The sequence below is a fragment of the Aotus nancymaae genome, unplaced genomic scaffold (genome assembly GCF_030222135.1).
Source record: "Aotus nancymaae isolate 86718 unplaced genomic scaffold, 86718_ANA_hifiasm-v0.15.2.pri h1tg000010l, whole genome shotgun sequence".
In the NCBI taxonomy this organism is placed as follows: Eukaryota; Metazoa; Chordata; class Mammalia; order Primates; family Aotidae; genus Aotus; species Aotus nancymaae.
The window spans coordinates 52,306,410-52,331,740 of NW_026988421.1; the positions used below are offsets into that span (position 1 = coordinate 52,306,410).

At 37.7% G+C, this 25,331-nt stretch overlaps 1 protein-coding gene across 5 annotated transcripts in view; it reads right to left on the reverse strand.

Moving 5' to 3' along the window:
• The window catches only part of ANK3 (ankyrin 3), a 359,094-nt gene that overhangs the window by 168,207 nt on the left and 165,556 nt on the right, over positions 1–25,331 (reverse strand). For all 5 annotated transcript variants that reach the window (XM_021675764.2, XM_021675765.2, XM_012445733.2 and 2 more), the window contains exons 9-11: positions 9,732–9,830; positions 3,339–3,536; positions 785–883 (exon numbers count right to left, since the gene is read on the reverse strand). In XM_021675764.2, coding sequence (XP_021531439.2) covers positions 785–883; positions 3,339–3,536; positions 9,732–9,830 — 396 coding nt within the window. The remainder of the gene's footprint in view (positions 1–784; positions 884–3,338; positions 3,537–9,731; positions 9,831–25,331) is intronic.

Sequence of the window (25,331 nt, forward strand, 5' to 3'; positions counted from 1 at the left end):
GTCTAGTCTTTGGAAGTGCCAAGGGTTAGAATTAGAATGAACAGAGACCAGAGTGCTAGGAGGCAGGGAGGTGGAGGTTGAGGGTCTGGGACAAGTCTGAAAGGGTAGGTGTCAGGCTTGGTTTGCTTCGTAGAAGGTGCAGCCCTGATTTTGATGGATCATTTCTCTGAGTTTTGAGTTGGTTCCTATGAGAGAAACTTAGGTCTAATCCTTTACTAACCTCAGCAGCTGTTTCATTAATTTTGAGTTTGGAGACAGAGTAATCCTTACTCGACAAAAGCACCAAGGTCGTCTTGTGCAGGGCTTCTCAACCTCGGCACATTTTGAATCAGTTAATTTTTGTTGTGGGAGACTGTCCTGTATACTGTAAACTGTTTGGCGTTGACTCACTAGATACCAGTAGTACTATCCAGTTGTGACAACCTGAAGTACCTCCAGATATGACCAAATGCCCCTTGGGGGACAAAACTGAACCCATTAGAGAAGCAATACCGTCTAGGATTTTATAAAAATTATGCTTTCTGTGATGGTGCCGTTCCCCCTAAGTGAGTGTTTTAGGCTAGATTTCTTGACACGGTGATACATTTGCATCCAACTCACCCACCAACATGCTTGTCTGCTTCTCCTAGGGACTGGCGGCCCTTTTGCTGAAGAGTTCAGAATGCAGTCTATGATCATGATACACAAACAAACTAGCTGGTCCCTGGAGATAGCCCTGGGGCTCTGGCTGCTAAGCCTATACTATTGGTATCTCAGGACTCCTAGAAACCTTAACTTTTCTCACCTCGGTTACAGCTTGGATGGATGCACCATGTTTCAGAAGGAGCTCCATTACTTTAATTCGATTCTTCTTGCAGGCAATATGAAGAGGGGTAAAGCCATTCTGCAAGGAACGAATACACATACCTGCTTGACTACATTCCATCAACATCCAGTTTCACTATGTGCATTAAAAGAGTTTTGCTAAAATGATGCATGGTACATTGAAATGAACAGAAAGTACTGGGGTTAAGCAGCATATAGATTCTACTCTGGAAGTAGAGGTAGTCTAGCTTCCCTAGGAACCCAAGTTGCCCTGGTAATTGTAAACAGGAAGTGAATTTTCGTTACAGTCTCTCATTTAGCTGAGGTAAAAATGATCATTTCTTTTGTTATTTTATTTTGGAATTCACTCTTCCAAACAATATGTCCCAGGCTGGGTGTGGTGGCTCACACCTATAATCTGAGCACTTTGGGAGGCCAAGGTGAGTGGATCACCTGAGGTCAAAAGTTTGAGACCAGTCTGGCTAACATAGTGAAACTCTGTCTCTACTAAAAATACAAACATTAGCTGGGTGTGGTGGCAGGCACCTGTAATCCCAGCTACTCGGGAGGCTAAGGCAGAAGGATCGCTTGAACCTGGGAGGCGGAGGTTGCAGTGAGCCGAGATCATGCCATCGCACTCCAGCCTGGGCGACAAGAGCGAAATGCCATCTCAAAAAAAAAAAAAAAAAGAAAGAAAAAAGGCCAGGCACGGTGGCTCACACCTGGCATCCCAGCACTTTGGGAGGCCGAGGCATGTGGATCATGAGGTCAGGAGATTGAGATCATCCTGGCCAACATGGCGAAACCCCACGTCTACTAAAAACACAAAACTTAGCTGGGTGTGGTGGTGCATGCCTGTAGTCCCAGCTACTTGGGCGGCTGAGGCAAGAGAATCGCTTGAACCCAGGAGGCTGATGGTGCAGTGAGCCGAGATAGTGCCACTGCACTCCAGCCTGGTGACAGAGTGAGACTCTGTCTAAAAGAATAAGAATAAGAATAATATGTCCTTCCTCTACCTCATTTCAAATACAGACTGAAAACCTCTAGGCAGGAACATCTGTCCTCACAGCTCAGCTTCAGCACGGTTTATTCTGTCCTCTTTGCTGTGTTTTAGGACAACTAAAAGACCAGCTCTAAAATGTTTTCATTTCTTCTCTAGCTTTATGCTTCAAGTAGGTGTTTACTCCAAGGATGCAGAAATGTAAATATCCCATTATTTGAATCATTTGGTTTACTATTTAATCTAATACAAGAATCTGTTTTTTAATAAATTACATCCCAAATTGTCCTGCCTGATGATTGAGAATGTGGCACGTATTTCAGCTGTGAGTGGAGAACTATAAAATACTAGAGTCCACCATAAAAGCTTTGGTTAAAGTCACCGCAGGTGCTTTCACCGAGGCTTCTCAGATCATCTGGCCACAGTCCATCCCAGGATGACTGGCTACAACCTCCATATGCTGTGAAATCTTCAGAGTCAGAGGAAAATGAGAGCGGGAGCCCACACCCTGTTTTAGGACTTATTTTTTCTTGTATGGAAAAATGAGTCATGACTGCTAATTTCCTTTCCTCTCTTCTCAAAATTCAGACACATTTGATAGACTGGGTGGGTCAACAGATTTTGAAATGCTGCTCTGGTGAAAGGTTTTAGAATTATAGTGGCAAGGAGCTGTCTGGGGTCTGTAGAGTTTCTCTTTTGTCATTCTTTCCCGCCCACTCTGAATTTTAGAGCCCCCAGAGTACAAGAGGTGGTATGGATTTATCCAGACAGGATGACCGCACCCTTTGGAAAGGGGCAAAAACCCTTCCTAAAAGGGTCAATTGGATGACAACCTCTACCTCAAAATTGCTAGTAATCCCACATTTTCCCTAAAATTGGATGACTTATTTTTTCCAAAACATGGGTACTTATTCTGAAATAGACAGCTTACTAAGTTGGGACCATTTATTTTTGCAAAGACAACAAGCACCATCTTGCTGAGAAAACCAAAGTATAGCATAGCTAAAGGTGAAAAGAATAAATTTTCTTAAAGTTTAGCCTCTAAACCGGACCAAAATTCTGACTGGCAAAAGGAAACAGAAGATTACAGGCAATATTTCATTAACTTACAAGGTTAAGGTAATATAAAATTTTAGCTCACAAATTCCCAGACCTCTTATATTTAAAACAGTTTTTTGATAACTTTGCCTCATTTTCAGATTTCAGAATAAACTTTTAATTCACAGAATAAGTTTATCTACAATAAGATGACGTTGGCCACCTTAGTCTTTTTATAATTGTAGAGTCTTTAAGTTCATAAGGGAAACCCTTATGTGATCATAAAAACATTAACAATTTGGCTCCATCAGCCTTTCTCATGTCAGAAATAGAAAATTTTGTAGATTTTCCTGAAGGATATTTGAAAAAATTGACAAGAAGTACACTGTAACTAGCACCTTCCATTTTAACCTCCCCAAAGCAATCCCTTCACATGCAGAGGCAGCACGTTGTGAGCAGGACCACTGAGCTTGGACTCGCTGGCTGAGCCACTTACCAAGGCTTTGGCATTGGGGTTAGCTTTCTTATCCAAGAGAACCTTGGCGACCTTGTAATGGCCACAGTGGGCAGCCACGTGTAGGGCAGTCAGGTAGTCATTGGTGACATCGTCCACGGGTACATTATGCTGGAGGAGAAGCTGGACGCAGTTTAAATGATCCCCTTGTGTGGCCATGTGCAATGGAGACAATCCATTCTGGAACACATAAAGAAATCAACGTTCATTCTTTTTCTTTTAAACAGAAATGCGCAGAACACAAAATAAAGTTCAAATATAAACAGATAAAAACTTCAGTTCTTCACCATAAAAATACCCTCTATTTTTAAAAGCTTTTGACAACTATTTGAAATATAGCTATTTTTAAAACTGGTCCTCCCACTGCTTATGTCAGTCAATAACAAATTGTCAAGGATAATGTCTTTTCCTAATAGTAGTGTGAATTGCAGCATGGGTCATGACTTAGATGAATAGGAACTTTATTTTTTATTTATTTTTTGACATGGAGTTTCACTCTTGTTGCTCAGGCTGGAGTGTAATGGCACGACCTTGGCTCACCGAAACCTCTGCCTCCCGGATTTAAGTGATTCTCCTGCCTCAGCCTCCCCAATAGCTGGGATTCTCCTGTCTCAGCCTCCCGAGTAGCTGCCTCAACCTCCCGAGTAGCAGGCATGCACCACCACACCATGCTAATTTTGTATTTTTAGTAAAGATTGGTTTCTCCATGTTGGTCAGGCTGATCTCAAACTCCTGACCTCAGGTGATCTGCCTGCCTCTGCTCCCAAAATGCTGGGATTAAAGGTGTGAGCCACCGTGCCCGGCCGACTTTTTTTTTTTTTTTTTTTTAAATAGAGATGGGGTTTCACTCTGTTGCTCAGCTGGTCTTAAACCCCTGGCCTGAAGCGATCCTCCTGCCTTGGCTTCCTAAAGCACTGGGATTGTAGGTATGAGCCACTGTAACTTGGCTGAATAGGAATTCTTAATATTTAAGGCTAAAAGAAAAAATGAAGATTGGTATTCATCGGACTGGTATTAGTTTTGTCCTTACAAATTACTAATACCTGATATTGAAGACTGTATTGATTTGACTTTTTAAAAAAAGGTCTGAACGTAATGCATTTCATCTCACATCAAAGAAGAAAGGAAAACTTTTCCATCAATCTGGTGCCCCCAGGTGTCTATGATGAGGAAAGGCAAGGCATTGACGAAACCATTAGCTAATGCTTGCCTTGTTAGTTTAAATCAACTGGGTTTAACAACACAGTTAATCGTGTGTAGTAGGAATGAGTTGAAAAATTTATTTAAAAAGCAGAATAAATAGAGTCAAAGGTAAATAAAACCTTAAAAATGTTTAGAAGGACATTGATATTCAATATGCTTCCTAAAGAAGGCAAAACAAGATATGAAGACATCAATCCTTTCCTTTACCTATGATGGCAAAGTAGGGGAGCCTGGGAAATTCCCAGAGAATTCAATTATCGAGAAAGGCTCTATTGATTATAATATAATTTAACATTTTTTTGAGAAAAGTAATTTGGCAGCAAATTCAGTTTCTAAAACAGTTGTCGTCAATGAATTTTGACAATAATGACCTGTCCAATATGCTCCAAGGAAGCAGAGGTTTCCGAATTCTCTGAGCCAAGTTATTTGCTTTGAATTTATCAACTAATGGCATAAAGAAGGAGTTCAAGATAAGAAAAAGTAATATAAGCTCCTTGTTAACCATTCTCATGGCATTATTCACTCACTGACATATATTTCAACTATTTGCGTTCCTTGAAGGCAAGAGGTACATGGTTATTATTTCTCCATTGCCCAGAAAAGAGCTTTGCATATACCGAAAGAGCTCATCAAATATCTAGGTCAATGTAAAGGCCTTGTACACTGTCAGTCCATCAGTATATTTCTGCCTAAAAAATTTCCCTCAAAAATTTTAAACCACAGAAATTAAGGTGCAGGAAAAGGTAGGAACATTTCCCATTTGAGATACTGCTACCCACGAGCATATGGACGGCTATATTCCTGCCCAGACATTCTTTTGCTTTATGATTTTTTTTTTTTTTTGAGATGGAGTCTCACTCTGTTACCCAGGCTAGAGTACAATGGCATGATCTCAGCTCACTGCAATCTCCACTTCTCGGATTCAAGAGATTCTCACGCCTCAGCCTCCCAAGTGGCTGGGACTACAGGCACATGCCACCATACCCGACTAATTTTTGTATTTTTAGTAAAGACGAGGTTTCACTATGTTTGCCAGGCTGGTCTCGAACTCCTGCCCCCATGATCCACCCTCCTTGGCCTCCCAAAGTGCTGGGATTACAGGCGTGAGCCACTGTGCCTGGCGCCTGCTTTATGTTTTGATACAGTCTTAGAGGAAAACATGAAGTAAACAAGCAAACAAAAAAATCCACAAAATCTGAGAGAACAAGTAATAGAGGAGAGTAGTAATGGGATGCAGTGTCAATAAAGAAAAATTCTCTAGCAATGCAAAAACACAATGATTGTATGGATGGGAAACTTAAAGATTAGTGGAGAAGGATAAGAAAATAGTAAAGATCAACTGCCCTATGGAAAGAGGTGGCATTACATATGGTGCCTGAAAATATGGATCCAATGTGATGGGCTTTCTTAGCTCAGTAAGATGAAATTTTTTTTTTTTTTTGAGACGGAGTCTTGCTCTGTCACCAGGCTGGAGTGCAGTGGTGCAATCTCGGCTCAGTGCAACCTCCACCTTCTAGGTTCAAGCGATTCTTCCACCTCAGCCTCCCGAGTAGCTGGAACCATAGACGCGTGCCACCATGTCCGGCTAATTTTTTTGTATTTTTAGTAGAGATGGGGTTTCACCGTATTGGCCAGGATGGTCTTGATCTCTTGACCTCGTGATCCGTCTGCCTCGGCCTCCCAAAGGGCTGGGATTACAGGCGTGAACCACCACGTCCGACCGATGAAATTCTTGACAAACTGGTTAGATGGCCTTAAGGCTAGGAATGTACTCATTCACTTAATAGTCATTCAACAAATATTTACTGAAGCCCTACTGTGTGCTGGGCACTAAATTAGGTGCTTGTGGGTATTGCACTGAACAAGGAAAAATTCTTGTTTCATTCTGTTGAAGAGAACCAGACAGCAAGCAAGTAAACAAGCAGATAATTTCAAGATGGTGTTAAAAGCTCTAAAGGAAGTAAAATATGGCCAGATGGCACTGGCGGGGGGTGGTGAAGATGGGAGGGGTAAATCGTGAGAAAACGCCTGTCTAGGAGGAAGACATTTGAGTTGAAGAATGTAGGGGGACCACAGAGATCTGGAAGAAGCTGAGGGAACACAAACCAAGCAAACAGGAAATGAGAACAAACATGTAGTCAAGGAAGTAAAAGAAGGCTGGTCAGCTGGAAGATGGTGAGGAGGGAGCAAAACCAGAGGAGATGAGGAAGACAGGTGGTCAGATTCTGTTAGGGAGGCTATCCTCGGTGCAGAGGGAGACTTCTGACCAAACATGGCAGATGTAATAGCTATATTTATGCTTCCTCTCCCAAAACTCCACCAAAAAGCGGTAATGGAATTTAAAGGGTAAAATCCAGAAGGGCACACATATGTTGTGTCCTTTTCCATTCCCACATACACAATGGAGAAGGAATCAAAAACAGATGAGGGTTGTCTCCAAACTTTGGAATATGAAAAGAGGTAATTCAAGGGGGCAGGCGAAAAAAAAAAAAAAAGAAGAAAAAGAAAAAAAAAAGAGGTAATTCATTCAGCTGAAGAGAGAGGCTGAAACCCAAGTGTCTGTGAAGCAGTATAATTAGTGCTGTGCTGACAAACGTTTAACTCCAACTCCTGGAAAAGGAAAAGCCCCAGTGTGTGGCACGAGCCAATTTCCATGCTGTAAATACCCCCACAATAAGCAATTTCAAGCCGTCCATATGATGTTACTGAATGTGGAATTGGGAGATGAACACAACCAGCTCACGAGCCGATACAACCAGGCTCCAGCACACTGCTGGGAATGAAAAGACAAGCCGATTTGCCTCTCAAATCCCAAAAAGGTAGAGGATGTGGAAATGCAGTACCTCAGAAGATAAGATGAGACTTGGGGCTGCAAGTAAGATTCCTTCAAAGACTGTGTATGGAGCCCTCAGGTCTCCAGACCCTTCCCAACTCAGCATAGTCAGATAACTGCCTCCTTCTAGCCTGAAGAAAACCAGAGTTTAGTATCTGGAGAAGGTGAACAAGAGGGACTTAGACTCAAGGGCCCAGGCAGAACAGAGCGCAGTGATGAGGATCTGGACCGAGAATAAGTGGTCACAGAAAAAGGAAGGAGAATGGAGGTGTTAAGGATGTGGTCTCTGGAGTTAGACTGTATGGGTTCAAATCCTTGATCTGCACTGAGATTTTGAGAAAGCTACTCTATCTCTTTGGGTTTCAGTTTCCTCCTCTATGAAAAGGGAATAACAGCAATAACAGTATCTCATAGAGCAATTGTGAGGATTGAATAAGTTAATACGTGTAAAGAACAAAGAGCCTGATGAGCAGTAATCACTATGTAAATATTAGTTATCATTATTATGATTAAAGTATGCATAAAGCACAAGACTGGCAGCATCTTTCCCCTACTCAGAAAGTATTCACACAGGTGTGCACCGCAAAGATTGGTGGATATGTCTCTTAAAAAAAACTGTACCGCCCCAAGGTAAATGGAATCAAATCCTGACATTAAAGAGCCCCTCTTAACCACTGCCATCTGATCAGCACTGCCTACATTCTTTAGAGCTTCCACTCACATGTTTGTGCCTGACACAGTTAGGTACAGCCATTGTTGGAATCCTTCAATATAAAAGATAGAGGCAAAGCAAAAGGAAAAAAAAAAAAAAAAAAAGAGAGAGAGAGAGAAAGGAAATCTGAGGAATTAGGGACATTTGGGAAACAGAAAAACTAAAAAGTTATCTCAACTGCTCTCAAAAAGGTAACAGAAAATATTGTACCCATTAAACAAGAATAGGATACTTTAAGAAAAGAAGCTATCAGAGAACAATAAAATGTTCTTGAAAATTAAAAGGTTAGACAAAAAGCAATCAAGAAGATTTCTCAGAAAAAAATCCAAGGCAATGAGATGAATAGAAGAAAAAAGATGAGCAACTCTCTGATTTTTAACATTGGTCCTTATAGCTTTGGGAAAATGAAAATCAATTTGAAAGAGAACAATGGGGATTAATGGGAAGGTTTTTAAGCAGGAGCTGACATGGATTTGGTTGACAGTTTATATGGCCACTCTGACTGCAAAGTGGGAACTGAATTGTAAAAGAGCAAGAAGGGAAATGGGGGATCAATAGCAGGCTACCACAGTGGTTCAGCGAGAGCTGATAATGTGGCTTAGAAGACAGCAGTGGAGGGGGAAATAAAATAGATATGGGATATGTAAAGGGAAAAGAACAAATAGAATCAGCAAGATGAGAAACACTCAAAAAGCCAAGATGTCATCATATATAATGAAAACATCATGGCTGCTTAATTCTGTTAGATAACACCCTCCACACACAGCCCGCCAATCTAAACCCTACATTTTAAATGGGTGATGGAATTGTCCAGACCATCTAACCCTTTCCCGTCTTCCTAATATTGTTGAGGAAACACTGATCAGAGTGCAAACAGAAATAATATGTGCTCTTGTTGCTTTGATAATGTTTAGAGATTAAAGCTCTTAATAAAGCTTCACATCATTTCTAAAAAATCACTAGTTTAATTAATAAAAATAGTAGTGACAATGAGGTGGTTTATATGTCTCAAAATTTATTTGCAAATATTCTCTTTTTCAAATGATGTCAAATGGTTTTACTATGAAAAAAAGAAGTCTAAAAGATAGTCAACCATTATTTTTTTTCGGGCAATCATCATGTGTTCCTTACAGATATGTCAACACTCCCAAAAGCCCAATCAAGGTACAATCTTGCCAAAGTTTCCAGTCTTCATCAGCTAAGTGGTATCACTGACCTCCTTAATAGTCTGTAAACTCTCAAGAAATAAGCTGAGGGGTTAGAGAAAGACAGCCAGCACCATACTTTAGAGAGTGTAGAACTTTTAGTCTTTCTTAACGTGACAAGCGATTATTCCTGAGCTATGAAAATTTCACTAAGTAAAATCAAGCAGTAAGCATTCCTGAAACAAAACAACCCCCTCCCCCTCCGCTGACACACACACACACACACACACACACAAATGACTGTGGTATAGCACATTGTACATAAAATCTTAACAAACCCAAACTTATTTTGAGGTTCTCTAAAGACTTGGTGAACATAGCTATTCTGATTGCGACACTGAAAACGTCATTTTCTATGTGATTCAAAAAGCTTCATCATATAACCAAAATAAATACAGTCCGGAAACCTGAAATGAAGTTACCTTGGTTTTTGAAAGAATGGGGGCAGCTCGATCAAGCAACATTTCTACCACCTGCTCATGGCCGCTCCTTGCTCCACAGTGCAGTGGTGTCAGACCATCCTGTTGAACAAAGGAAACGTCGCCAATTAAATTTGACAATAAATTCTGTAAGTGCAGTGTACTGCTTCAAGATCCAGCATGACACCCAACATGCTGAAGGCAAGAGGGCTTCAAACATTTGCTTATTTATTTCATAAAATACTTTATTTTTAAGTTGAAAACTACATTTTTCTATAAGTTTAAGTAGTTGTAAAATATGTAATTTCCCAAAAGTTTGAATATTAACATTTAAATATGTAACTTTTCCACTACTCTTTTGAATAGCCAATAAAATCTAAGTACTCCAAGTAATTTGATGCTCACCATAAAAAAAAACACAAGAATAAACTTTTAAATAGAAATTTGTAATAGAAATTCTACATTGGTTCTTTTTCCTCTTGTGTTTCTATTTCCATTCCATTTCCCCTACATAATTTTATCTTAATGTAATTTTATGCTTGAAGGTTTTTTATTGATTATCACAAATTTCTCTGCCACAAAATTATATAAGTTTAAGAAAGGTTTAAATATTTCCCGACAACACGTCTCTAAATATAAAAAATGAATCTCCTGATATGATTATCATTATAATTATTTGAATACAACCAATCAAAACAGCAAAAATATATTAAAAGTTTTGTGACCATTCCACAAAAATAATGTGTCAAAAATTTCTCTTTTAAGATGAGATGGATTTTTTATGACTAGCTTATGTATCTGCTAATGAAGATTAGTTATTGCTAGAATGAGACAGGGTTCAGCATCAATATTAGCCCTGATGTTTGCCTTTATAGATATTAGTGCTGAGAAACCCTGTTCACATAGAGCATTGTAGGAGAGTTATAAATTCTCTGAACTAAATTCCATGTGAAAAATTACTGGATGATCTTTGTCTTTAAAATCTTACCAAAAAAAAATAAAAAGATACATGTACAAATCATGTAGGTTTGTTACCTAGGTACATGTGTGCCATGGTGGTTTGCTGCACCTATTGACTTATCCTCTAGGTTCCCTCCCCTCACCCCCCAGCCCCCAACAGGCCTTGGTGTTTGTTGTTCCCCTTTCTGTGTCCATGTGTTCTCATTGTTCAACTCCCACTTAATAGGTACTTGGTTTTCTGTTCCTGTGTTCGTTTGCTAAGAAGGATGGCTTCCAGCTTCATCCATGTCCCTGTGAAGGACATGATCTCATGTTTTTGTTATGGCTGCATAGTATTCCATGATATATGTATACTATGTTTTCTTTATCCAGTCTATAATTGATGGGCCATTTGGGTTTCGTGTCTTTGCTATTGTAAAATAGTGCCACAATAAACATATGTGTGCTTGTGTCTTTATAGTAGAATGATTTATATTCCTTTGGGGATACATCCAGTAATGGGATTGCTGGGTCAAACAGTATTTCTGGTTCTAGATCCTTGAGGAATTGCCATACTGTCTTCCACAATGGTTGAACTAATTTACATCCCACCAACAGTGGAAAAGTGTTCCTATTTCTCCACATCCTCACCAAGCTTGTTTCCTTCCTTTTTAATAATCGTCATTCTGCCTGGTGTGAGATGATACCTCATCGTGGTTTTGATTTGCATTTCTCTGATGATCAGCGTTGTTGAAGTTTTTTTCATATGTTTGTTGGCAAAATAAATGTCTTATTTTGAGAGTTGTCTGTTCATATCCTTTGCCCACTTTTTGATGGGGTTGTTTTTTTCTTGTAAATTTGTTTAAGTTCCTTGTAGATTCTGGATATTAGACCTTTATCGAATGAGTAGATTGCAGAAATTTTCTCTCATTTTGTAGGCTGCCTATTCACTCTGATGATAGTTTCTTTCACTGTGCACAAGCTCTTTAGTTTAATTAGATCTCATTTGTCAATTTTGACTTTTATTGCAATTGCTTTTGGCGTTTTTATCATGAAGTCTTTGCTCATGCCTATGTCCTGAATGGTATTGCCTAGTTTTTCTTCTAGGGTTTTTATAGTTTTGGGTTTTACATTTAAGTCTTTAAGCCATCTTAAGCCAATTTTTGTATTAGGTGTAAGAAAGGGGTCCAGTTTCAGTTTTCTGCATATGGCTAGCCAGTTTTCCCAGTACCATTTGCTGAATAGAAGATCCTTTCCCCATTGCTTGTTTTTGTCAGGTTTGTTGAAGATCAGATGTTTGCAGATTTCTGAGGTCTCTGTTCTGCTCCATTGGTCGATATGTCTGTTTTGGTATCAGTACCATGCTGTTTTGGTTACTGTAGCCTTGCAGTATACTTTGAAATCAGGTAGTGTGATGCCTCCAGCTTTTTTCTTTTTGCTTAGGATTGTCTTGGCTATACGGGATCTTCTTTGTTTCTAAGTGAAATTTAAAATAGTTTTTTTCAAATTCTGTGAAGAATGTCAACGTAGTTTGATGGGAATAGCATTGAATCTATACATTACTTTGAGCAGTATGGCCATTTTCATGATATTAATTTTGCCTATCCATAAAGATGAAATGTTTATTCATTTGTTTGCATCCTTGAGCAGTGGTTTGTAGTTCTCCTTGAAGAAGTCCTTCACATCCCTTATAAATTGTATTCCTAGGTATTTTATTCTCTTTGCAGTGATTGTGAATGGGGAGTCCATTCATGATTTGGTGCTCTGCTTGTCGATTGTTGGTGTGAAGGAATGCTTGTGATTTTTGCACATTAATTTTGTATCCTGAGACTTTGCTGAGGTTGATTATCTGTTTAAGAAGTTTTGGGGCTGAGATGGTAGGCTTTTCTAAATATAAAATCACGTAATCTGAAAATAGAGATAATTTGACTTCCTGTCTTCCTATTTGAATATATTTTCTTTCTTTCTCTTGCCTGATTGCTCTGGTCTGAACTTCCAATATTATGTTGAATAGGAGTACTGAGAGAGGGCAGCCTTGTCTTATACCGTTTTCAAAGGGAATGCCTCCAGATTTTGCCCATTCAATGTGATATTGGCTGTGGGTTTGTCATAGATAGCTCTTATTATTTTGAGATATGTTCTATCAATATCTAGACGGTTAGGAGTTTTTAACATGAAGGGATGTTGAATTTTATCAAAGGCCTTTTCTACATCTACTGAGATAAGGAAGCAGTTTTTGTCTTTGGTTGGTTCTGTTTATGTGATGGATTATGTTTATTGATTTGTGTAAGTTGAACCAGCCTTGCATCTCAGGGATGAACCTGACTTGCTGGTGGTGGATAAACTTTTTGATGTACTGCTGGATTCGGTTTACCAGTATTGTATTGAGGATTTTCACATCAGTGTTCATCAGGGATATTGGCCTGAAGTTTTCTTTTTTTGTTGTGTCTCTTCCTGGTTTTGGTATCAAGATGATGCTGGCTTCATAAAGTAAGTTAGGGAGAAGTCCCTCCTTTTCAGTTGTTTGAAAGACTTTCAGAAGGAATGGTACCAGTTCCTCTTTGTATTTCTGGTAGAATTCAGCCGTAAATCTGTCCGGTCCTGGGCTTTTTTTTGTTGTTGTTGGTAGGCTATTAATTACTGCCTCTATTTCAGAACATGTTATTGGTCTATTCAGGGATTTGACATCTTCCTAGTTAATCTTGGGAGGGTATATGTGTCCAGTAATTTATCAATTTCTTCTAGATTTTCTAGCTTATTTGCATAAAGGTGCTTATAGTATTCACTAATGATAGGTTTGTATTTTTGTGGGGTCAGTGGTGATATCCCCTTTGTCATTTTTTATTGTGTCTATTTAATTCTTCTCTCTTTTCTTCTTCTTAGTCTAGCCAGTGATGTATCTATATTCTTAATTTTTTCAAAAAACCATCTCCTGGATTCAATGATTTTTTGGAAGGTTTTTCATGTCTCTATCTCCTTCAATTCTTCTCTGATCTTAGTTATTTCTTGTCTTCTGCTAGCTTTTGGATTTGTTTATTCTTGGCTCTCTAGCTCTTTAAATTGTGATGTTAGGGTGTCGATTTTAGATCTTTTCTGCTTTCTCCTGTGGGCATTTAGTGCTATAAATTTTCCTCTTAGCACTGCTTTAGCTGTGTCCCAGAGGTTCTTGTATGTTGTCTCTCTGTTCTCATTGGTTTCAAAGAACTTCTTGATTTCTGCCTTAATTTTGTTGTTTACCCAGGAGTCATTCAGGAACAGGTTGTTCCATTTCCATGTAATTGTGTAGTTTTCAGTGAGTTTCTTAATTCTCAGTTCTAATTTGACTGCACTGTGGCCTGAGAGACTGTTATGATTTCAGTTCTTTTGCATTTGCCGAGGAGTGTTTTACTTCCAATTATGTGGTTGATTTCAGAATAAATGCCACATGGCACTGAGAAGAACGTCTATTCTGTTGATTTGGGGTAGAGAGTTCTGTAGATGTCTACTAGGTCTACTTTACCCAGAGCTGAATTCAAGTCCTAAAGATCCTTGTTAATTTTCTGTCTCATAAATCTAATACTGACAGTAGGGTGTTAAAGTCTTCCACTATTATTGTATGGGAGTCTAAGTCTCCTTGTAGGTCTCAAATAACTTGTTTTATGAATCTGGGTGCTCTTGTATTGGGTGCATATATATTTAGAATAGTTAGCTCTTCTTGTTGAATTGTTCCCTTTACTATTATGTAATGCCCTTCTTTGTCTTTTTGGATCTTTGCTGGTTTAAAGTCTGTTTTGTCAGAGACTAGGATTGCAATCCCTGCATTTCTTGCTTTCCATTTGCTTGGTAAATTTTCCTCCATCCCTTTATTTTGAGCCGATGTGTGTCTTTGCACATGAGATGAGTCTCCTGAATACAGCACACCAATGGGTCTTGACCCTTTATCCAATTTCCCAGTCAGTGTCTTTTAATTGAGGCCTTTAGCCCATTTACATTTAAGGTTAGTATTGTTAATATGTGAATTTGATCCTGTCATCATGTTATTTGGTTATTTTGCACACTAGATTTTGTTTCTTCATAGTTTCATTGGTTATATTTTGGTGTGGTTTTGCAGTGGCTGGTACCAGTTTTTCCTTTCTATATTTAGTGCTTCCTTCAGGAGCTCTTGTAAGGCAGGCTTGGTGGTGACAAAATCCCTCAGCATTTGCTTGTCTGTAAAGAATTTTATTTCTCCTTCATTTATGAAGCTTAGTTTGGCTGGATATTAAATTCTGGGTTGAAAATTGTTTTCTTTATGAATGTTGAATATTGGCCCCCAATCTCTTCTGGCTTTTGGAGTTTCTGCTGAGAGGTCTGCTCTTTGTCTGTTGGGCTTCCCTTTGTAGGTGACCTGGCCTTTCTCTCTGGCTGCCCTTCACAGTTTTTCCTTCATTTCAACCTTGGAGAATCTGATGATTATGTGCCTTGGGGATGATCTTCTCATGGATCATCTTAAAGGTGTTTTCTGCATTTCCTGAATTTGCATGTTGACCTATTTTGCTAGGTTGGGTAAGTTCTTCTGAATAATATCCTAAAGTGCGTTTTCTAGCTTGTTTCCATTCTCCCTGTTTCCTTCTCATACTCCAATAGTAGGTTCAGTCTTTTTATGAAGTCCCATATTTCTTGGAGGCTTCGTTCATTTCTTTTAATTCTTATTTCTCTAGTCTTATCTGCATGCCTTATTTGAGCAAGGTGGTTTTCAAACTCTGATATCCTTTCTTCTGCTTGGTCAATTCAGCTAATGATAGTCGTGCATGCTTCATGAAGTTCTTGTGCTGTGTTTTTCAGCTCCATAAGCTTGTTTATGTTCCTCTCTCAATTGGTTATTCTAGTCAGCAATTCCTCTAACCTTTTATCAAGGTTCTTAGTTTCTTTGCTTTGGGCTAGAACATGCTCCTTTAGTTTAGTGTAGTTTTTTATTACCCATCTTCTGAAGCCTACTTCTGTCAATTCATCTATCTGATCCTCCATACTTGATCCTTCACCCCAAATTCTTCTCCATGGTCCATCATAGGACAACTTTATTAGGTCTTTCATTTTTGTGGACAGCAAAGGATTTATCAGATCATTTGAATCATGCAGTTCTCATCAGGACGCCAAAATTCTGAATTCTTCCATTTGCCCTCACCACCTCAGGGGTTTTGGCACCCTTGGGCAATGTGTGTGAGACGAGGCTTTTCTTCGTACTAGGGCAGGGGGAATATGTGGTAAAGTATAGGTGGGAAGTGAGAATCAGCAGGAAGCTGAGGAAGTAGAGAGTTATTCACTCAAAACTAAGTGGCCCCAATCCTGCCGGACAAGTTTTCATCAGTGTTCTTGGTTTATGAGTTCTCCAACTTTGAAGATCCCTAAAACTGGTACTTAGTACCTACCCTAAGGATAATCACATTTAAGAAATACATCAAAATTTGTTTCAATGTGTTCATATAACTCTCTAGATTGTGTGAGCAGTTCTTGAAAGTAAGCCTAATTATTATAATGTATAAGTAATAAGATACAACCCTGTTTCTAAACTACTGGTCAAATCCCTCAATAGTATTGTTATTTAAAAATAATTTGAATTGTAAATAGTACATGATCTAATTTGAACATTCTTTGGAGCATGTTTAAATCTTCTGCATTTATGTTGATTTAAAACATTTGTTTTTATAAACCAAAGTAAAGCAGACTTTCAAGTGAAAACAGCATTTTGCTAATAAAATAAAATCTGGAAACATACAAAAAATAATGTCCAAATATCTACTTCATAATGTAAAACCTGAAAATATCTATTGGAGAAATTATATACAATAATCACACCCACCTTCCACCACAGACACAAAAAATATTTCATACAGACTGCAGTACACTGATTGTCTTTTATGAACTAAAAGGTCAAACTTGTTTCATTTTCTCTTCTGTAGGTTCTAAGAAGTAAAAAATGACAAAATATGCCTGGACATTCTTGTAAACCAAAAATACAGTTCTAAGACCCTCCACCATCTGAATGGACCCCTCCTCTCAGCCAAGGGCATTCCAAAATTAACCTGCAAAACTAGTTCAGGTCATGATGGTTAGGGGAAGCCAGACAGGACTCATTCTGCCCTCCTCCCTTTTGGAATTACTGATAGAATAAACTCTTTAAATCTGATAAGACACATTTATAATCTATTCTCTCTGAAGCCTGCTACCTGGAGGCTTCATCTGCATGATAAAACCTTGGTCCTCACAACCCCTTATCATAACTCAGACATTCCTTTGTGTTGGTAATAACTCTTTCAACCAGAATAACACTTTCAATCAGAAAATCTTTGAATCCATTGATGACTCGGAAGCCCCTCCGCTTCCATTGTCCCGCCTTTCCAGATGGAAGCAATGTACACCTTGCATGTATTGATGTCTCATGTCTCCCTAAAATGTATAAAACCAAGCTGTACCCCAACCACCGTGGGCACATGCTCTCAGGATCTCCTAAGGGCTGCATCACAGGCCACTAGTTGGGCATATTTGGCTCAGAATAAACCTATTCAAATATTATCCCAGGGTTTGACTCTTTTCATCAGTATTTTCTAACTATGGTCACACGGAAAAACAACTATTTTAGCTCCACTCATCATCCTTGAAAATTATCTTCCACAAAGCAAAATACTACATACTGAATGAAAAGCGTTTGGCTAAGAGCAAAATTTGTCTCAACCATAAACTCCTTAACTCTTTGAGGTATACTGTTCCTTCTTACAGACAAATATTTTTTTGTTGATTTTGCCCTTTTTTTTTTTTTGAGATGGAGTCTCACTTTATCGTCCAGGGTGGAGGGCAGTGGTGAGACCTTGGTTCACAGCAACCTCTGTCTTGTTTTACTGTCTTGCCCACGCTACTTCATGTACCTCAGAGTTCCTTTCCACTTCCTACAGGATCCTTACTGTCTTACAGCAGAGCATTTTTTTGAAGTCTTTCCACAAATTAAATATAATCTTTCTACCTTCTGGACTCCTGTCTTATTTTCTATACCTCTTTTGGGGAACCTATAACTTTTTACCTAGCATTTTCTTTACCTGTGGGCACACATGAATATTTCTAGCGACAAAGAGGCTCTTCTTGACTTAGCTCTACACAGCTTCTCTGAATTCTCTTCTCATCTTGGCCCTGACTTTTGGGCTGCCGTATGTTAGTGGCTGCTTAGTTCAATTTTAGCAAGACTCCTACTGGATCAGTTTAATGAAAATCCCACATCCTTACTATTATATCAAATTCCTTATCTCTCACCCAGCCTCTCTTATCAACCTGACCTAATCTTTTCTAGTCAGTTTAGCCAGAATTGCCCCTACCCCTGACATTTCCTATTAGTAATTTTCTATTTACTGATCTCACACCTTACTCCTTGGCTATAAATTCCCACCTTTCCTTGCTGTATTCGGAGTTGAACTAGATCTCTCTTTACTACTACAAAATTCCTTTGTAGTAGCCCCCTTTGTATAAAGTCAGCTTTACTGTTTTCTTACAAATATCATGAATAATTTTTTATTTAATACTAGTTTATCTCTGAGGACAAGGTTGCCAGCTTAAGGGATAAATGAATCTCACAGAGGAGGTAATTTAGCACTATATCCATAAAAGTTGTCCAATAAAAATTACTGAGTAAATGAATGAATGGAGTGAGTGAATGAATGTGTTTTCAGGCTAGTTAAAAAAAATTTCTAGTTAGTTGTTTAAAATTCCATTCCTTGTCATCCTTTTTGTTTAACAGTAGACTCATTTTGTGTACTTCAGTAGCACTATTGAAATACATTATTTTTCCAGAAAAGTAAAATTCTCACTCGAATAAATGACTTGTAAATTGGGACACAATTTAAGAATGTGACTAAGTCTCTTAGCTTTCAGAATTTGCTCTAAATAAGATATTCTCTTTTTCTAACTCAGAATACTAATAAGCTTAATAAAAGAGCTATGATTGATATTGTGCTTTGCAATGTAGCAGAGAACTGGCATATTCCTTTCCCTAAAATTAGAGCCACGCTTTTTTTTTTTTTTTGATGCAGGATAAGGATTCTGACTTGCTTCCAACCCCTAGAAATTTACAATTAATGAACAATGTTATTTAGAATGAGCTGTAGACCAAAAAGCAGTTTTTCAACTGCAAAGAACAGTATTGATCTCCAGTTGAAAAATGACAGACAAAGGCAATTTTGGGGAATTGAAGGAGGCTGCCTCAAGAAAGGCAACATATGCAGTTGGATAGGAGAGAAGGAAAGGGATGCTGAGTTGCCACAGTAACATTACGGAAGGGAAATGAAATTGCATGGGGTTAGTGATATTTTCCAATTCCCTTGATTTGTAAAGCACTCACATAATGAACAAGTTTCCCTTGGGCAGAATTCTAAAGCAATGCAAACTGGCTAGTCCAGGTCTCATATTTCATTTCAGTGACAGTAATCTTATTAGTGAGGAGGGGAATTGCATGTTATTGGCTGGACAGAATGCTCTCATGTTAGCCTAAGAGCAAAGCCTTGCACATACGATGGTCAAAAGGCTTTCAGGTCTGATTTTTCTGAAAAGCATGAAGCAGGATATTAAGTTATCACACCTAGGAATATGAAACCAGGATGTGTCTTTAGCAGGTCAAATTTGCTCAGAGTGAATACTGGAGTGACACAAATTCATTACTTGGGAAATATGCTCAAGAAGAGACATATTTATTTTGATTTGTATCCTTTAGGATACTCTTTCTTTTCTTTTTCACAAGCAAAAATATAATAAATAAATAAATACCTCTCATTCTAGAGAAGGAAAAGGAATTCAAGCAGAGAGAACTCTGCAGATACAATCTTTAATTAAAAATTGAAAACCAAGAAAGAAAATGTAGATAGTCCTTCAGGAGAAGACAGCTATGATGATAGTGAAAGACAAACTAAAGGGCATCACTTACAGTCTAATAGCAAAGCTCTTTCCTTCCTTTCTTTCTTTTTTTTTTTTGAGACAAAGTCTCCCTGTCACCCAGGTGGGAGTGTGATGGCATGATCTCAACTCACTGCCCCCTCTGCCTCCTGGGTTCAAGCAACTCTTGTGCATCAGCCTCCCAAGTGACTGGGATTACAGGTGTGCCTCACCACTCCCAGTTATTTTTACATTTTTTTGCAGAGACGGGATTTTATCATGTTGGCCAGGCTGGTCTCCAACTCCTGGCCCTCAAGCGATCCTCTCATGGCAGCCTCCCAAAGTGCCAGGATTACAGGCATGAACCACCACACCTGGCCAGCAAAGCTATTTTCATATTGGCATTTTCACCAAAAATTTGGACTGTGTCCTCATTTTTTGTGTGTTGGGCAGTTATAGAGGTAGCCTAAGAGGTGAAATAAAAATTTTTTGAATGTCCTCTATGTTATAGGCACATTATAATTGTCATCTTATTTAATCTTTACAGCAATTCCATGAGAAGAGCATTAGTAGTTCTATTTATAGATGTGAAAACTGCCCCAGGGGATTCATGTACCTACTCAAGGTCACATGGCAAGTACAGAGAGTAAACAGTTGGAATTAGAATTTACATTCAGGATTGCCTCCCTTTGAAGGACTGGCTTCCTTCTACCATCCCAAGCAATCCTTTCAAAATATATAAGCAGTCAATGTTCTTTTTAAAATCTAAGGTTCATTTTAGCCATTTATATATAGCTAATTAGCTTCCTTGTTCTACTGCCATATCGCCTATGTGTTTAAATGAAAATAAGGTAAAATCCTTTTGTGTTCTGTCTACTTGGAAATCTACAGCCTTTGTTTTGAGAATAGAACACACCCTTATGTTATTTGTATTGTAGTTTTCCACTCTTGCTTGTCTCTCTTTGAGTTGAGAATTATTTAGTATTCCTTTTTTTTTTCTTTTTTGAGACAGAGTCTCACTCTGTTGCCGGGCTGTAGCGCAGTGGCATGATCTTGGCTCACTGCAATCTCCACCTTCTGGGTTGAAGCAATTTTCCTGCCTCAGTCTCCTGAGTAGATGGGACTATAGGCAAGCACCACCACGCCCAGCAAATTTTCATACTTTTTAGTAGAGACAAGGTTTCACCATGTTGGCCAGGATGGTCTCGATCTCTTGATCTTGTGATCCACTTGCCTCGTCCTCCCAAACTGCTGGGATTACAGGTGTGAGCCACTGCACCTGGCCGAGAATTATTTAGTATTCTAAACATTGAAACATATATATCATTGGCTACCTCCTGCTGATTTTTTTAGCTAAATATTTTTTTTGGGGGATAGTTGTTTTATAAATTAAAATGTGTATCTTTAATTTACTATAGTCTGAATATTACTATAATATTACACATTGTATATTATATATTATATATAATACAGAGTATATAGTATGTGATATATAATATAGAAGATATAGTGTATATATAGTATTCATTGTAATATATTATATACTATATGTGTTAATGTATAGTATTATATCTGTTATATATACTATAAAAATATACTGTATTATACATGCCATATATTAGAATATAGTATAATAGAGTATAACAATATATTATATAGTATATATAATATATAGTATTCATTATATAAATAGTATTATTATATAGTAATATTAATATTACTATATAATATACTGATAATATATATATACTGACCTTCTGTATAATAAGAATTCTGCAATATTATAATTCTATTTACACTATTAGTTTTATCTTTTGTGCTATATATTTTATTTTTACATACTATTATATATTATAGACCTCACAATAGGTTGATATTTTTGCTTCAACAATTGACTTTTAAAGAACTTAAGAATAATAATATTTTATGTAATCCACATATTTACTACTCTCAGCTCTTCTTTCCTTTATGTAGGTCCAATTTTCTATTTGGTATCATTTCCCTTAGATGAAAGAAATTTCTTTAGTATTTTAGTTAGTATGGGCCTGATGGTAACAAGTTTTATCAGCTTTTGCTTATATGAAACAGTCTTTATTTTGCTGTTATTATGTAAATATAACTTTTACTAGATATAGATATATTTTGCTACATATTTATGTCAATCTATATAGATTGCTAGATATTTTTTATTCAGCACTTTAAAGATGGTCCGTTGTTTTCTGACCTCTAGTGTTTCTGATAAAAAGTCAGATAACATTCTTATCATTGTTTTTCCCATTCACGATACATCTTTTTCTCTGGCTACTTAAATTTTCTTATTTCTGACTTTTTGATTTTCTGTGTGATATAACTCTGTGTGCTTTTCTTTGTATTTTTCCTCTTTCGGGTACACTAAAATTCCTTGATTGGAGGGCTGCAGTTTATGATCAAATTTGGAAGTAAATATAAACTTATTTCATGCCCCATTCTCTTTCTCCTTTGCCTCTTGGACTACATTGTATAGACTGAGTCAACTTGCTATTATTCCACAGGTGACTGACGTAGCAGTGTATTTGATTTTTAATCTTTTTTCTTTCTGTGCTTTAGTATGGATGATTTCTATGACTGTGTTCAAGTCCACCAATTTTTTCTTCCTTTGTATTCAATCTGTTATTTGTCCTATCTAATAATTTTTAAAATTTTTCTGATATTGTATCTTTCAATCATAGGATTTCCATCTGGTTCTTTTCCCCTCACTATACTTGTTTCTCCTATAGCTGAACATATTTATCATAGTTATTTTAAATTCAGCAAATTTCAACAGCTGAGTCATCTGTGGGTTTGTTTCCATTATCTAACTTTTCTTTTGACTGTAGGTCACATTTTCCAGTTGACTTTGTTTAATTTTTAAATTATATGCTGGGTACTCTGAATGATATGTTATAAATAATTTGGAACCTATAGCAGATCGGTTTTGTCCAGAGCTGATGATTTTTCTCAGCAGAAGGCTTAGTCCAATGCAAGCTATTCCACCATAACCTGATGCCAGAACTCTCATACATTTGAGTAAAAACAGGATATGTGGCCTCTGCATATTATGCCATCATAGTTTGTATTTGTTTCCATCATGCACCACTTTATGAATATTTCTTCTATGAATACATGAGAAAATTATTGACCTTCCAGTTGGTAGATACTGAATAGCCTATTATAAAATATCATTTCGGCCAGATGGAGTGGTTCACGCCTGTAATCTCGGCACTTTGTGAAGCCAAGTCGGGTGGATCATGAAGTCAAGAGTTCGAGACCAGCCTGGTCAATATGGTGAAACCCAGTCTCTACTAAAGTAAATACAAAAATTAGTTGGGTGTGGTAGTGTGCACCTGCAGTTGCAGCTACTCGGGAGGCTGAAGCAGGAGAATCACTTGAAGCTGGGAGGAGGAGGCTGCAGTAAGCCAAGATTGTGCCACTGCACTCCAGCCTGACTGACAGAGAGAGATTTCATCTCAAAAAAAAAAAAAAAAAAAAAAGAAAAAATGATTTCAAACATAGAAAGGTGCTTTTATGTGCTTCTTATAACATATTACATGTTTGAAACAATTTAAATTAATATTCACCATTTACAAAACACTAATAACTTATTTTATCTTTATCTTACCTGAGGAAGGAGGGTAATTAAAGTTGGTTATAGTTGACAGCTATAGAGTATTTGCGAGTCTAACTGTTGTAGAGCTATTTAAAAAAAATTAGATGTGAGCATTACCAACATATATTAAGAAAAAACAGGAGAGGCCGAGTGCGGTGGCGCACGCCTGTAATCCCAACACTTTGGAAGGACGAGACGGGCAGATAACGAAGTTAGGAGTTAGAGACCATCCTGGCCAACATAGTGAAATCCTGTCTCTACTAAAAAAAAAAAAAAAAAAAAAAAAAAAAAAATATTAGCTAGGCGTGATGGCGGGTGCCTGTAGTCCCAGTTACTTGGAAGGCTGAGGCAGGAGAATTGCTTGAACCTGGAGGCAGAGGTTGCAGTGAGCCGAGATCGTGCCACTGCACTCCAGCCCGCACGACAGTGCGAGACTCCATTTCAAAAAAAAAGAAAAAACAGGAGGGAAAAGCAGACAACCTTCTGACCACTAGCACTTGGAACCACATAGCAATGAACTAAAATAGAACTGTCCTGAGCCTATTTTGTAGACTCTTCAACAGAACCAGGCATATGACATTTATTAGGTTGGTGCAACAATTATGATTTTTGCCATAATACTTTTAGACCTCCAGTTGGGCAAGGAAAATGAGGTTTACAATGTAATGTAAAAACATTAGGAGAGGGAGAAAGAGAAAACCAAAGATGCTCCCTCCATGTTCTCAGGATGCTTTGCAACTGTAAAAAACCTTCTTTCCTTCAAAGATATTCTCTCGTGTTTTGAAGGCTACTGGCATTTCATGATTACTCGTCTTCCTTTTAATCTAAATAAATATTTTCAATTAACTTGTAATATTTGTGACATAAAAATGAAAAAAATTGATATATTTTTATATGACATGAAGAAACAGTTTTAGGCTGGTTTCAACTAATATAGAAACTGAGGGTCTTCTTCACTATTTCCAATGTTCTTGTCAACATAGCTATTTTAGAACTCAAGGAGGAAATATTGTTTCCGAATTTTTTTCAGAGTGACTATTCTATGACTTTGAAATATTTAATATTTTATTCAGGATTTATTTTTAACCAAGACAATTACATTCCTGGAAATATAATGAAAAGCAAATGTCAGTATCAACAATTCTTTTTTGTTAGTATTCAACCTGAGAAACAGAACCAGTTGCATGTCTGGGCAAGTATGGGCTAAAATTATAGTACATCCAAGTGTCCCCTGACACCTTCCCAGGTAGTAACAATTTAACAACTAACACACTGGAAGTGCCTTGAAAACACTTCATCTACCTGAGCATAAATACCTCTTTATTCTTGTACATAAACTGGATGTCATTAACTTCGGGGGAAAAATTACATTGCCATAGGACCAGTATAAAGTCAAGTACATTAAGACGTTTTGACAAACGTAATATTAAGAAGTATATCTTATTTCAATATATTCAGCAAACACTTATTAAGCATTTAATATGTACCAGGAAGAGTGCTACGTGTGACAGATACTAAGATGACTGTGTGCATCTTAGTGTTAAGGTGTAGTTTTCCAAGTAATGTTGTGGTGATGGGATTCTCTGAAGATGCAGACAGTGGTGACTTGCTAAGAAGGCTAGAAGTTGGGAGGGGCAAATTAGAGTAACATTCTGGCAATCAGAGTATTGTTATTAGCAATGCTACCTGGGATTCCACATCTTCTCTGAAGCACTAAACACAAGTACAGCTGCTTTTATTATTAGATGGAGAGGAGTCAGTGAAAAGAGATAGAGAACACAAGTCTTGTATGGTTCTGATTTAGGGTCTATACTGAGTATCTGATCGATCTGTGAATTGATGCAGATGAAACTAAAAATGACACGAAACCATCCACTGCAAAGTATCTTCCTTCAACATGTACCAAATACTCATGCTAGCTTTAAAGAAGGCAAGAATTCAGTGGAAAGAAGTAGCAGGCCATTCTCAGCAAAGTATTTTAGTCTATAAAGAAATGAAGGCATTGAGATCTTGTTGAAAAAATGAACTTCAGAAATCAATTTAAAATTAGAAAGCTGCATATAGACTAAATTGACAAATATGTCTTGATAGGTGTTTACATCTCAGCATGTCCCACCACTATGACAGAGATCCTCTATATACTTATTCTTGGCTATCAACAGAAGCATGAG